Here is a 12792-nt window from a genome sequence, read left to right as displayed (position 1 = left end):
TCCAGAAAATATAAAACAATGCAGCTACATAAGAAACATGAATCATTCTCGAAATATAATATAAATGAGCTTCTTACATATGTATCTTAAGTACAGACTCGGTAAGAGGAGTGAGTTTGCTTTTGCCGGGTAATCTCATTTATATTAGGTCTAATTTGAGAGAAATGCTCTTAAAGAGAGGCATGGATTCTGCTTCTGGTTGCATATTCAAAAAAAATTTTTTTTGATACTATACTGCACTGAAATGTTTAAATGTTTCTTTGAATGTTCTTGAATCTTCCTGCCACATGTATCTTCCTCTGCTGCCACACCCTTTGAGAACCACTGATCTAGATCAAGGGTGGGGAATTTATGGCACTCCAGATGTTGCTGGACTCATGTCATCCCTTGGCCATGCTGGCTGGTGGGATTTGGAATTCAACATTTGCATGACCACAAGTTCCCTACCCCTGATCTAGATCCTGGTCAGTTTCTCACAGCACCTCTCTCTGGCAATTCCAGATGAAAAAAAATGGCATACTTACATAATTTTATTTGTATGCCACTTTTCCACAGTTCAAGGAGTTCACAGGTCTCCTTGAGGAAGGGGTTTTCTTAAACTCGGAATTTGAAAACTACTGCTCTAGGAGGTAGGTATATGCTTTTTGTCTTCAGAATAGAGACAATCCTGACCTCACTGTGTTTCACTCTTTAAACCTAGGTATGGGCATAGGATGCCATTAGCTGTGGAGTGCACTGCGGATCTGATTCGTTGTAAACTCCTAGATGCCTCTGGTGTTCTGAAATCCCATGAACTGGTCCTTACGTATGGTCTAGCTCTTGTGAGGTAAGAATGGGTAGACAAGAGGAAGGAAGGTTGGAGGGCTGGAAAGGATGTTTGTGCTAGTCAGTAATTCCACACCCCTAGTGCTAAGCAGGGAGAGATTAGGCTTTCTTTGTAGAAAGCTGTCATACCATTATAGCATTTTCAGTATATACATAATTCATAATTGCAGTATACATTAAAATACCAACCGTTAAGTTCTTGGGTGTTGTCTCCAACTCAGGTTTACTCACAACTGAAATTCTGTTTTGATTTCAGTTAAGGTGAATAAAGGTTTAGTAACTGAGTTGCCACATAGGAACCAACAGGTTCAGTTCTAGCTTGCATGAGAGAATTTTAATACAGCCATTCAATTAGATTTAAATAATAAAAGCAAAACCAGACAATCCAAGATGATTGGTTTAAGGCATTTCACATTTTTAGAACTGCAGATTAGAAAAAAAGTAAAGTGTAAGGTTCCCAATTCATTTAGATTAAATAATCTTTTTGGCAACTGACATTGTTTGGGGCAAAAAAAAAAAAATCACCCACAACTTTCTCTTATGCTAGTGCATATGAAGCTGCTCTATAGGCAACAAACCTGTTTGCATCATCCAGCAACCATCAAATTTTGGAATTACAGTGGTACCTCGGGTTACATACGCTTCAGGTTACATATGCTTCAGGTTACAGACTCCGCTAACTCAGAAATAGTGCTTCAGGTTAAGAACTTTGCTTCAGGATAAGAACAGAAATCGTGCTCCGGCGGCAGCAGGAGGCCCCATTAGCTAAAGTGGTTCTTCAGGTTAAGAACAGTTTCAGGTTAAGTACGGACCTCCGGAACAAATTAAGTACTTAACCCAAGGTACCACTGTATATGACTGGTCTTCTATAAAATTCTGAAATAAATAGAGCAATATGTTCCTAGGTGAATTGTATAAAGGGTAATGCACAATGCCTTTGATTCAGTCTGATCCTCATATATGAAGATGGCCCTTTATTCGTCTGTTAAGAATTTACCAGTCAGATATTCTGTGGCTGTAATTTGAAATCAAACTTAAGTATTTAAGTCATGTTTTGATTAGTGTTGTGGGGCACAGAAAGCTGATAGGTCTAAAAGAATTCTGAGTATGTAATAAATTTGAAATGTTAATTTTAATCTTACAGTCAGAGACATGTACATTGTGCTCATACTGATTAAATCTGATGATACCCTTTAGTGTACCACATCAGATATTATTGACTTAACTTTTATTTATTTATTTTTTGTGGATTCACATTCAGTGGAGACATTCAAACAACAGTTCAGGTTCAGTTCAGGAAAACAAAATAAAGCTTTATTCCAGTTTTATATTTTGACTGCATTCCTGGAAACATTTTTTTCAGACAAATGTATAATGAAAAACTAGAATCAGTTGTGTACTGGGTAATTTTTTCTTTCATGTGCAGGTTTGTGAACCTCATCACAGAGCGGAAGCAGAAAACGGTCGTCATTCCACTGAGACGCCTAGCAAAAGAGGTAGGAAGGTTCCAGAGAATTAAGTCTCTGCAGGTTACAGACATCTCAGCGCGCGCGCACACACACACACACACACACACAGAGGCAGGGAGTTGGATAATGATGACACAGATAGTATTCATCTCCAGCAAATGTGAGGGAGGTTTTACCCCTTGCCCCTTTGATGTTAATGACCATTTGGTTCTCTTTTATAGCTAAACATCCCAGTCTGGATTGTGAACCTTCGTCATGATTTGACCCATGGCAACCTACCTCAACTGGATGCTTGCCAAAAAGGTGAGTGCAGTTTTATATAGTGCTATCTGTACCCATTGTGTAGGAGAACGGGCCAGACTCCCACCTGGAGAAATGGAAGCAGGGGTAAATGGGAAGAATAGGTGACAAGGCGATTTACAAATAATTAAAATCAGTTTAAAACTGAAAACAACAAATACATTTAAAATGATTCTGAACCTGTAACAAGTAAAGACTCATGGTAAATATCCATTTATCCAGCTGGGGAAGCCTGTGGGAACAAAAATATATTCAGTTGCTTCCAGAAAGTGCAGATAGTGGGTGCATGTCATATCTCAACAGGAACGCTGTTCCACAGAACAGGAGCAGCCACACTAAAAGCCCTGCACTGAATTCCTACAGAGTGGGCTTCTGAGATCTTTGGAACTTTCAAGAAAGACTCTCCCATAGATTACAGCCATCTGCTGGATATAAAAAGGGATGTGGGTGGTGCTGTGAGTTAAACCACAGAGCCTAGGGCTTGCCAATCAGAAGGTCGGTGGTTCGAATCCTCGAGCTCCCGTTGCTCGGTCCCTTCCGTGAAGCCTTTAGCAAACCCGCCCCCCACTTACCCTCATACTGTATTCCAGCTAAGCCTAAGTACACATAACTATATCCCTTTTTATACCTAGTAAAAAGGTAAAGGGACCCCTGACCATGAGGTCCAGTCGTGGCCAACTCTGGGGTTGCGGTGCTCATCCCGCTTTATTGGCCGAGGGAGCCGGCGTGCAGCTTCCGGGTCATATGGCCAGCATGACTAAGCCACTTCTGGCCATTTACCTTCCCACCAGAAGTACCTATTTATCTACTTGAACTTGACGTGCTTTTGAACTGCTAGGTTGGCAGGACCTTCCGATTGGCAGGCCCTAGGCTCTGTTGCTTAGACCACAGCGCCACCCTCGTCCCTGCTTGGATTACCTGGCATGAAAAGAGCCTGTCTGCCTTGTTTTCTGGACATGACCCACTCAGCATGTAGCTCCAGGAGTACTGGAAATAAATGTGGAACCATTGCAAGTCTCATGCTTTTGAGGACCTGTTTGATCAGAGATAACATTGGGACAAAAGAGACATTTAACTTTAATTCCACCTTCACCTACTGATCTTCAGCCCCAGTGGGCTGCTCTGCCTCTCCAAATGCCTAACCGCTAAGTGCAGTACTTTATTATTTCCAGCAGGTGGTGCTGTGCATTTAGGGCTTGGTAAATGCTTTCACCAATAAAAAAACTGGATGGTCTGAAGATCTGGACAGATAAGAGTGTTCATTTGTAGGGGAACAGAAGGCTGTAGAGCATCACTCTGTAGATGGAAGAGAGGAAGTGCTAGTCTGTCTTTTTGCTCCAGTGGAGCCCCATGCTGGGCAAAAATTTGTTCCTGTCCGACTGTATGATTCTAATTCTACATAGTACCTTCCCTCCATAGACAAGTCTAAGAACAAGCTCATCCAGGTTGTGATCCACCAAGCTAGTTACAGTCATTATTTTACATTGTATAGCACCATAAGTCCACTGGTAGGAAAGTGATATATGGATGTATTAAGCAAATAAACCATGTGAAGATTCATATTCCAGAAAGAACAAGAATGTATTTTCTTGGTGCCTAAAAGTTGACAGTGTTGGCACCAGGTGAACCTCCTTTGGGAGAGCATTCCATAACAGAGGGACAGACACTGAAAAGACATGCACTCTTGTTGCTGCCCTCTGCACATGTTTCCCTGTATGGAGCAGTTAAGAGAAATTACTTGTAAACCTTTCACTTGACCAGGCTGCCTTTGTTTTACTATCTTCTCTATACTGTATATGTGTTGTCACCTCCAGGCTGTGATGTTGTCCTGGAATGGCTCCGGCAAACATATTGGAGCCGCCAGTTGGCCAATAACCTAGTAAGAGGATATGAAGAGGATGAGGTTGAGGAATCGCCACAAGCAGGTACCGGGTTCATCAGCAGTATAACGGAGCCTGAAAAATTGGAGTCCCTCGACTGTCAGGGAAATGTGATGTTTCAAGGTGAGTATAGTCACCATGTGGATACACACTGCCACCCAATTACAGCTATGCTAAAATCCTGGATTTCTGCGTTGTTTTCTTGAGGCAGGAATCTGGGGGCAGAGAGAAGAAAAAAGGAGCTAGAGGTCAATGGTATGAATCTAGTAACAAGTCTGCATCTGTGAGAGAAGTTGAGGCATGGAAGTCAATTCAAATGGAAATTGGGGAGATGAAACTAGGCACCTTGGGCCCCTAAGAAGCTTATAATACTCTGAAGGGTTGGGGAGGTGTTGCCATTAGATTTAAAGAACTTATTCTCCAATGTTTTACCCTTTCCTCCCCCACCTCCCCCAACCTTCATCTATATGGCAATTAAGCTTTCATGCTCAGTGTGCTCAATGTGAGCCCCAAACAGCGCTACGTGGCTCCTGGTCATCCCTGGGCAGGAACACTCATTTTGAAATACAGATCCCCCTTTGTGTTAATTAAAGCCAATAGGTAACTACTCAACTAATTAGACTTTATCGGGCTAGTATAAGGCTCGGGATTGCTACTGTGTAGGGGCAAGGGAGGTGTGGCAGTGGGAACAGATTTTATAGGCGAAGGGGATTGAGATACGGATACACTCATACCCCTTTCGATCTGCGCCCCATCCCGAGGGACGAGGGTAGAGTGAGCAAGGATTACTCACCTCCGTCACTGGTGCTGTGCAATGCCAGGTCTATAGGTAACAAAACCGCCACCCTGCGAGATTTCTTTACCTCTCAGGTGGCCGACCTGGCTTGTGTGACAGAGACCAGAAGGGGAAACAGTTACCTTACAAGAGGTGGCACCCTCGGGTTTCTCCGTCCTCCACCAGTCGCGGACTGTGGGCCGGGGGGCGGGGGAGAAGGGTGGCATTATTAATCCGGGAAGATTGTTCCTTCAGGGCTTTGCCATCGCCATCGATCCCTGGCATTGAATGTGTTGGCCTAGTGTGGGGTTCCGAGGAGAGCTTGGCTGTCTGGCTGGTGTACCGGCCACCTAGCGCACCAGCAGCCACCCTGTCAGGCCTACTGGAGGCAGTGGCTGAATGGGCCTTGGAGTTCCCTAACCTATTGATATTGGGGGACTTCAACATCCATGCTGATGCCACTCCCTCCTCACAGGCTCTCGACCTGGTGTCTTCCATGGCGACGCTACGGCTCTCTCAGTTTTTTTCGGGCCCCACACATCAAGCAGGCCACACGCTGGATTTGATTTTTGGTGCAGGTATAGATGTGATCATGTCCCCTTCGATGAAGGTGCCATGGTCTGATCACTACGCTCTGAAAGCCAGGATTGACTTTCCACCCCCACCCTGCTTAGTTGGCAATCTGATTTGGGCTCGCCCGCGGAGGCTGATGGACCCTGATAGATTCCGTCAAGCCTTGCGGGACCTTGCTCCCTCTGGTGACTCATTGACTGAGCTTGTTGAGGGCTGGAATACCCAACTCCTGGCAGCCATCAAGCTGCCCTCTGCGACCCGCAGAAACCGGGCTCCCTGGTTTACCGAGGAGCTCCAGAAAATGAAGCGGGACCTCAGACGGCTAGAGTGACTATGGCGGGGTGCCCGTGACGGAGCCTCAAGAACATCTTATAGGGCTTTTATGAAAACCTACGAGATGGCGGTGAAGGCTGCTAAGAAGTCTTACTTCTCAGCCTCCATTGCATCTGCTAGCTCTCGTCCGGCGCAATTATTTAGTATAATCAGGTCTTTAACGTCCCTTGAGGGACAGCCAAATTTAAATAACAATTTGACACACAGCTGTGAGGCATTTGCGAGCTTTTTTGCGGAGAAGGTCTTGTTGCTCCGCCATGACCTCCCTGCCAATTTGGATACAATAAAGGAACTGGAGGCCCCTCGACTGTCCTCGGGTCCAGTATTGGACCACTTCAACCAGATAGCCCCAGCCGATATGGACAGACTCCTCCGAGCTGGAAAGCCCACCACCTGTCCTCTTGACCTGTGCCCATCCTGGCTGATTAGAGCGTGTCCAGACGAGGTGCGGGGGCCCCTAAGGGGATATCATCAATTTGTCCCTTGGCACCGGGACATTCCCAGGGGAATTGAAGGAGGCAGTGGTGCACCCGCTCTTAAAGAAAACATCATTAGATCCTTTAGAGCTATCCAATTACTGCCTAGTTTTGAATCTTCGGTTTCTGGGTAAGGTTGCTGAACAGCTTGATGGGTTCCTGGATGAAACATTGGCTCTGGATCCATTCCAGTCCGGCTTCCACTCTGGTCATGGGACCAAGACGGCTCTGGTCGCCCTAACAGATGATCTCTGCAGGCAGCTGAATTGAGACGGGTCGGGGCTGCTGATTCTTTTAGACCTGTCAGCAGCCTTCAACATGGTCGATCACGAACTCCTGGACCACCGCCTCGCCAACGTGGGGATCCAGGGCACAGTCCTTCGATGGCTGCACTCTGTCAGGGACAGAGGGTGGCGCTGGGGGGGGGGACTGTCGTTGCGCCACTCCTTGGTGTGTGGAGTGCCGCAGGGTGTGATACTCTTCCCGATGCTTTTCAACATCTTTATGCACCCGCTAGCCCAGCTTGTCCAGAGTTTTGGGTTGGGCTGGGCTGTCATCAGTATGCTGATGATACCCAACTCTATCTGTTGATGGATGGCCATCCTGACTCGGCCCCAGACACACTGATCAGATGTTTGGAAGCTGTGGTTGAATAACCATTCAACCATTCAACGTGGGAGCCGGTTGAAGTTAAATCCTTTGAAGACAGAGGTCCTTTGGCTGGGTTGGGACAATATGGGATTGGGGGGACAACTCCCATCTCTTGCGGGGGCGCAATTAGTGCCAGCACTGTCCGTTAAGAGTTTGGGTGTAATCTTCGACACCTCCCTTTCCATGGAGGTGCAGATTGCAGCTATAACAAAGGCGGCATTTTTTCATCTCCGCCAAGCTAAGCAGTTGGCTCCTTACCTTTCTCGCCCTGACCTAGCCACTGTGATCCACGCGATGGTCACCTCCGGACTTGATTATTGTAACTCACTCTACGTGGGGCTGCCCTTGAGACATTTTGGAGGTCCCGGGCCACAGAGAGGTTAGGCTGGCCTCAACCAGAGCCAGGGCTTTTTCGGCTGTAGCCCCGATCTGGTGGAACACTCTGTCAAAAGAGACTAGGGCCCTGTGGGACTTGACATCTTTCCGCAGGGCCTGCAAGACAGAGCTGTTCCACCAGGCCTTTGGCCAAGGCACAGTCTGACCCCCTCCTTTGGCGATCCTCGTAGAACTCTGGCCCAGTGGTTGCCATTTGATTTTGAATTGATTTTAGAATATTGATTTTAGAATGCTGTGTTACTTTTATTGCTGTTAGCCGCTCTGAGCCTGACTTCGGCTCGGGAGGGCAGGATATAAATAAAATTTTATTATTATTTTTAACCCTTCAAAAAAAAAACAACCCCACAAAATACTTCTAATGTGTGTGCAGTTTTCTTTGCACGATGGCAGAGGTTACACCGAATATTCCATCATCTTTTAGGGCTGCTGTGGGGAAGCCTTCAACCCACAGAGCCTAATCAGGCCCACTGGGCCTCCCCATTTGGCTCTCCAAGCTGTTTTGGCCAAACCATACCCAACTGCCCCACAGTGGACATTTAGTCCACGGGTAAAAGATCCTGCTTGCTGCTGAAAGCATGGTTTGCAGGCACCAGCTGTGCCTTAACCTGATCTGATAATCTCTACAGCACTCGTAAAGGCACAGGGCTTTTTCCATAATTGGCAATCACCTGATTTTCAGCACCTTAAAATTACTGTTTGCTTGCATGGCTCAATTCAAAGCACATAGGGAAAGGAAAATGTTCACCTTAAGCTGTTGTGACATCAGATTATTGTCTTGTTGCTAGCCCCACTTGCTTGATAGGTTTGGTCTGCAGGAGTTGTGGGGGTAAGAATATGGCCCACTAGTCACATTCAGTTCTTCATCCCTGCATTGAGTCATGCCGAAGCACTGAAATCCTGGGGTTGGGGCCTGCTGGAGATGAGGGTATGGAGAGCATATTAGATGTCAGTTCACCATTCTTACCCTCATTGTACATGTCTTCATGGCTACTAGCTGCAGGGATTTTTAGCATCCCTGCCTGAAAAAGGCTTCAGCTTCAGAAGCATCTCTCAACAAAAAGCAGCCATGCAGTACAGGTGACCTGCCTTGGGAGAAATTTAAGTAACTTTGGGGCCTAAATAAAGCCTAAGTGTATGAAGTGGTGCTGATGTGAAGAGGATGATAGTCATTCCTGCAATGCAGTGTATTGCCCAGATCAGCCTTCACCAGTCTGGTGCTTGAGTGCCCTCTACCTGTTTTGGGCTACAACTCCCATCAGTCCCAGTTAGCATGGCCATAGGCAAGGGCTGACCTAGATGATGCCCAGTGCTTCTCATTTACTTCTGAGGAAATGTCACCCCATCAAGAGCAGGCCACTACCCATCCATCAGGTATAAGGAACCCCCACTACCACTTGCCTGAATTGAGCTTCAGTTTATCAGCTCTCATAAAACCGTATAATTGTAGAGTTGGAAGGGGCCTCAAGGGTAATTTCGCAGGGGGTTGGACTAGATGACCCTCAGGGGTCTTACGATGGAAAGAGTTCTTATGATGGAAATAATATCTAGTTATTTGTTAAATTAGCATCTTGCTGTTTGAAGAAATGGTGCTCAGGGGGTTTTGCATTTCATAGATTTCAAAACAATTACTGTCTTTCTTCTTTACTTGCCTTCCCAGAGAAAGTCGTGGAACTTCTGGTTTCCTATAAAAAGCAACAATTTGAGGTAAGTTTCACAGATTTGTACTTCCTGATTCATTTTTGAAGTAGTAAAATATAAAGTTCAAGAAGTTTTGCTCTATATACCACATTATATTTTTCCTGGACCTTTTGACAATGCATCTAGAGAATCATACTGAGGACTAAATTGCAAATAGGGAATTGTGCTCCAAATGTACATACTATATATCATTTAGATGTCATGTTAGAAGGGTGGAGAACCTCCCCAGTGGGGTCCAATTCAGTCCGAGAGGCCATGCCTACTCTCCTATCAGCTGACACCACTTGAGGGAGTCAGAAGGAATAAGGCTGCATAGTGTTGGGTTCAGGCTCACAAAAGTGCTGCCTTCATGGAGGGCTCTCTTATGCTTGAACACAGCACTAAGTAGCCCTGTTTCTCCCATCCCTGTAAAGTGATTTTTGGGAGTGGGGGGAGAAACATAGCTATGTTTTGCCAATTAAAGCAGCAAAGCTGCTGTCACTTGTAAACTCCAGCCTTGTTTCTCATGTCCTTGTCAGTGGCAGGGAGTGGGGAAGCATGCAGTTTGCCAGCCTCATTCAGTGCTCCCAAAAGTGCTGGAACATATGGCTGACACAGTATCCCTTGTGGTGTGGTTCCTAGGCAAAAACTCCATGAAAAGTATTTTGACAGCCTACCTGCCTGTCCAATTTGATCCTGATAAGGATCTGGCCCGTGGAGCCAGAAAGTTGCCCCACCCCAGTTCTCATCATTGAACATAATAAAGAGGTAGATTGATTGATTCCCCACCCTTTCTTACTGGTACAGATCATTAAAGCCCATAACTTCTGCACTGGCAATGGATGAGTAGCAATGGATGACCCATCCCTGAACGCTGATGGATAGATCCAGTGAGGCTATTTTTCACTGGCCGCCTTACTCCTGGTTTCTTTTTTACTGTTGGTGTTGTACAGCACAATTCCTCCTGTTTATTTATATGTTCATAAATACATATCTATACTGCTGTGTCATAAAAATGTATCCAAGTGGTTTACAGCAATAAAACATAAAATGGTACAGTACAATAGAAACCATATTAAAAGGTTAAAAACGGCTATCAATTAACTGTTGTGGAACATTTTATATTTTAATTGCCTACACAGGCATGACAGAATATAAAAAGTTTCAGCCGCGGCTGTTTAAAAGTTGTCACAGAAGGCACCTGCTTGATCTCTGTTGGCTGAGTGTTCCCCAGGACTGGGCCAGTGAAACTAAAGGCTCAGTTTCTTGTTGGCAAAGGATCCTCACCAACTTAGGGAACAACCCAAGATGCTCCTGCAGATGATCTCAATTATCAAGCTGGGGTATAAGCATTTAGGCAATTCCCAAGGTGTCCTGGACCTAAGTTATTCAGAGCTTTGCAAATTAATGCAGGGACATTGAACCTGGCTTGGTATTAGATGGACACCCTGTTTTAACAGTGGTGTCATGTAATTCTTGGCCAGATGCCCTCATCAGCAATATGGCTGCAACATTCTGGAGCTTCTGAACCAGACCCAAAGGCAGCCCCACATACAGCAATCCAGCCTGTTAATTGAGTCTTCCTCTTTGTGTTAGGTTCTCCAGCAACAGCAGGACATCAATCAGGTCTGCAAATTGTGGTACAACTCTTCCGCAGAGATACAGTGGATTGTGGCCCAGGTGAAAGAGTTGTTCCTAGAGAACAGGTAAGGAAGGACTTTAACCTAGTTGAGACTGAGACCCACAGTGGCAGGTGTCTACCGTGCCTGCAAGTACATAGCATTTGATGCATGATATTTCCCAATTAGATACTATGCCATGGTAACAGAGCCCCTCCTATGAAGGTAGGGGAAATCAGCTTGCATGTGTAAATACGCAGGAGCAGCCATGCAAAGTTACACCACAGTGTTTTTTTCTACGAGCCTTGAGCAGAGTGAGGGGACACAAATAGCAGACACAGGAAGCTGCCTTATACAGAAGAATACCATTGGTCCTTCTAGCTCAATATTTTTTGAACCAACTGGTAGCAGCTCTCCAGGATTTCCAGCAGGTTGCATTCCCAATGCTGCCTGGAGATACCAGGCATTGTACCTGGGAGATTCTGTATGCAAAGTAGATGCTGTACCACTGAGCTATAGCCTTTCCCAGGAGCGAGTACAGTGGTGCCTCGCAAGATGAAATTAATTCGTTCCGCGAGTTTTTTCGTCTAGCGAATTTTTCGTCTTGCGAAGCACGAAATCCCATAGGAATGCATTGAAAATCAATTAATGCGTTCCTATGGTCAAAAAAAGTCCAAACAAAGCCAAATTTGGTACAACAAGAGTTTATTAAGTGCTCTTTAAAGTCACACATACTGTAAAGAGCATTTCAAAATTCAAACCCAGAATTTTTTTTAAAAAACAGCAGAGTTGCCCAATGGTCACAGAAAATCATAAAAATGCAGAAAAAAACACACAAGCTTCCAGATTCTTGCAAACCCCTCCCCAACTGTTCCCCCAGCCACCCAGCATACAGAAATTCAAATCCAGAATTTTTTTTTAAAAACAGCAGAGTTCACCAATGGTCACAGAAAATCATAAAAATGCAGAAAAAAAACACACAAGCTTCCAGATTCTTGAAAACCCCTCCCCAACACCAAGTCCTTGAATTCCAAACACCCCAACCCAAAATCCAAAACCCCCCAAAAAAGTTTTAAAAGCTTAACTTACCAAATGGCTGCAAAAGAAGTTTTGGAAAAGCTTCAAAAATCACCAAAGTCTTTAAAAACCTCAAAAAAGGCTACTATGTACACTGCGTTCTATGAGTTGCTCCTCGAAGTCAAGTCGCAACTGTATTAACGGTGTTAAGAAAAAGGAAACAAACTTGCAAGACGTTTTCGTCTTGCGAAGCAAGCCCATAGGGAAATTCGTCTTGCAAAGCAGCTCAAAAAACGGAAAACCCTTTCGTCTAGCGAGTTTTCCGTCTTGCGAGGCATTCGTCTTGCGGCGCACCACTGTACTGAGCATGAGGCCTAGGGCTGTGGGAGAGCTGTCCAGTAGGAACTGAATGTCAAGAGCAGATGCTTTGACAAGAGACCAGGAATATTAAGGGAGCTGACAAAAGGCAACGTAAATGAACTCTCCAAGCCCTTTCTTCTGCTAAAAAATTGATATTAATTCACTGGAAACATAATACCATGGTTCCCTTCAAACAATGGATAGAAGATATGATAACTCTAGCAACATATGAATTGATTGCTTTTAGACACAGATTGTGTATGGTTAAATACAATGATATTTGGAATCCATTCATAGAGTATAATGTCTTTTTAATAATTTTAAATTTATTGGATTAATTGTACAGTCGTGCCTTGGTTGTTGAACGTCTTGGTACTTGTCTGTTTTGGCTCCCAAATGCTGCAAACCTGGAAGTGAGTGTTCTGGTTTGTGAACGTTCTT

The 12792-nt window shown here is 44.9% G+C and overlaps 1 protein-coding gene across 2 annotated transcripts in view; it reads left to right on the top strand.

Moving 5' to 3' along the window:
- The window catches only part of LAS1L (LAS1 like ribosome biogenesis factor), a 43915-nt gene that overhangs the window by 1864 nt on the left and 29259 nt on the right, over nt 1-12792 (top strand). For both annotated transcript variants that reach the window (XM_080989841.1, XM_080989842.1), the window contains exons 3-8: nt 701-826; nt 2252-2321; nt 2516-2597; nt 4409-4597; nt 9336-9382; nt 10952-11061. In XM_080989841.1, coding sequence (XP_080845967.1) covers nt 701-826; nt 2252-2321; nt 2516-2597; nt 4409-4597; nt 9336-9382; nt 10952-11061 — 624 coding nt within the window. The remainder of the gene's footprint in view (nt 1-700; nt 827-2251; nt 2322-2515; nt 2598-4408; nt 4598-9335; nt 9383-10951; nt 11062-12792) is intronic.

Source organism: Podarcis pityusensis (genome assembly GCF_964106645.2).
Source record: "Podarcis pityusensis genome assembly, chromosome: Z".
Classification (NCBI taxonomy): domain Eukaryota; kingdom Metazoa; phylum Chordata; class Lepidosauria; order Squamata; family Lacertidae; genus Podarcis; species Podarcis pityusensis.
Note: the sequence above shows the minus strand (reverse complement) of the source record. Positions and strands in the feature narration are given on the sequence as shown.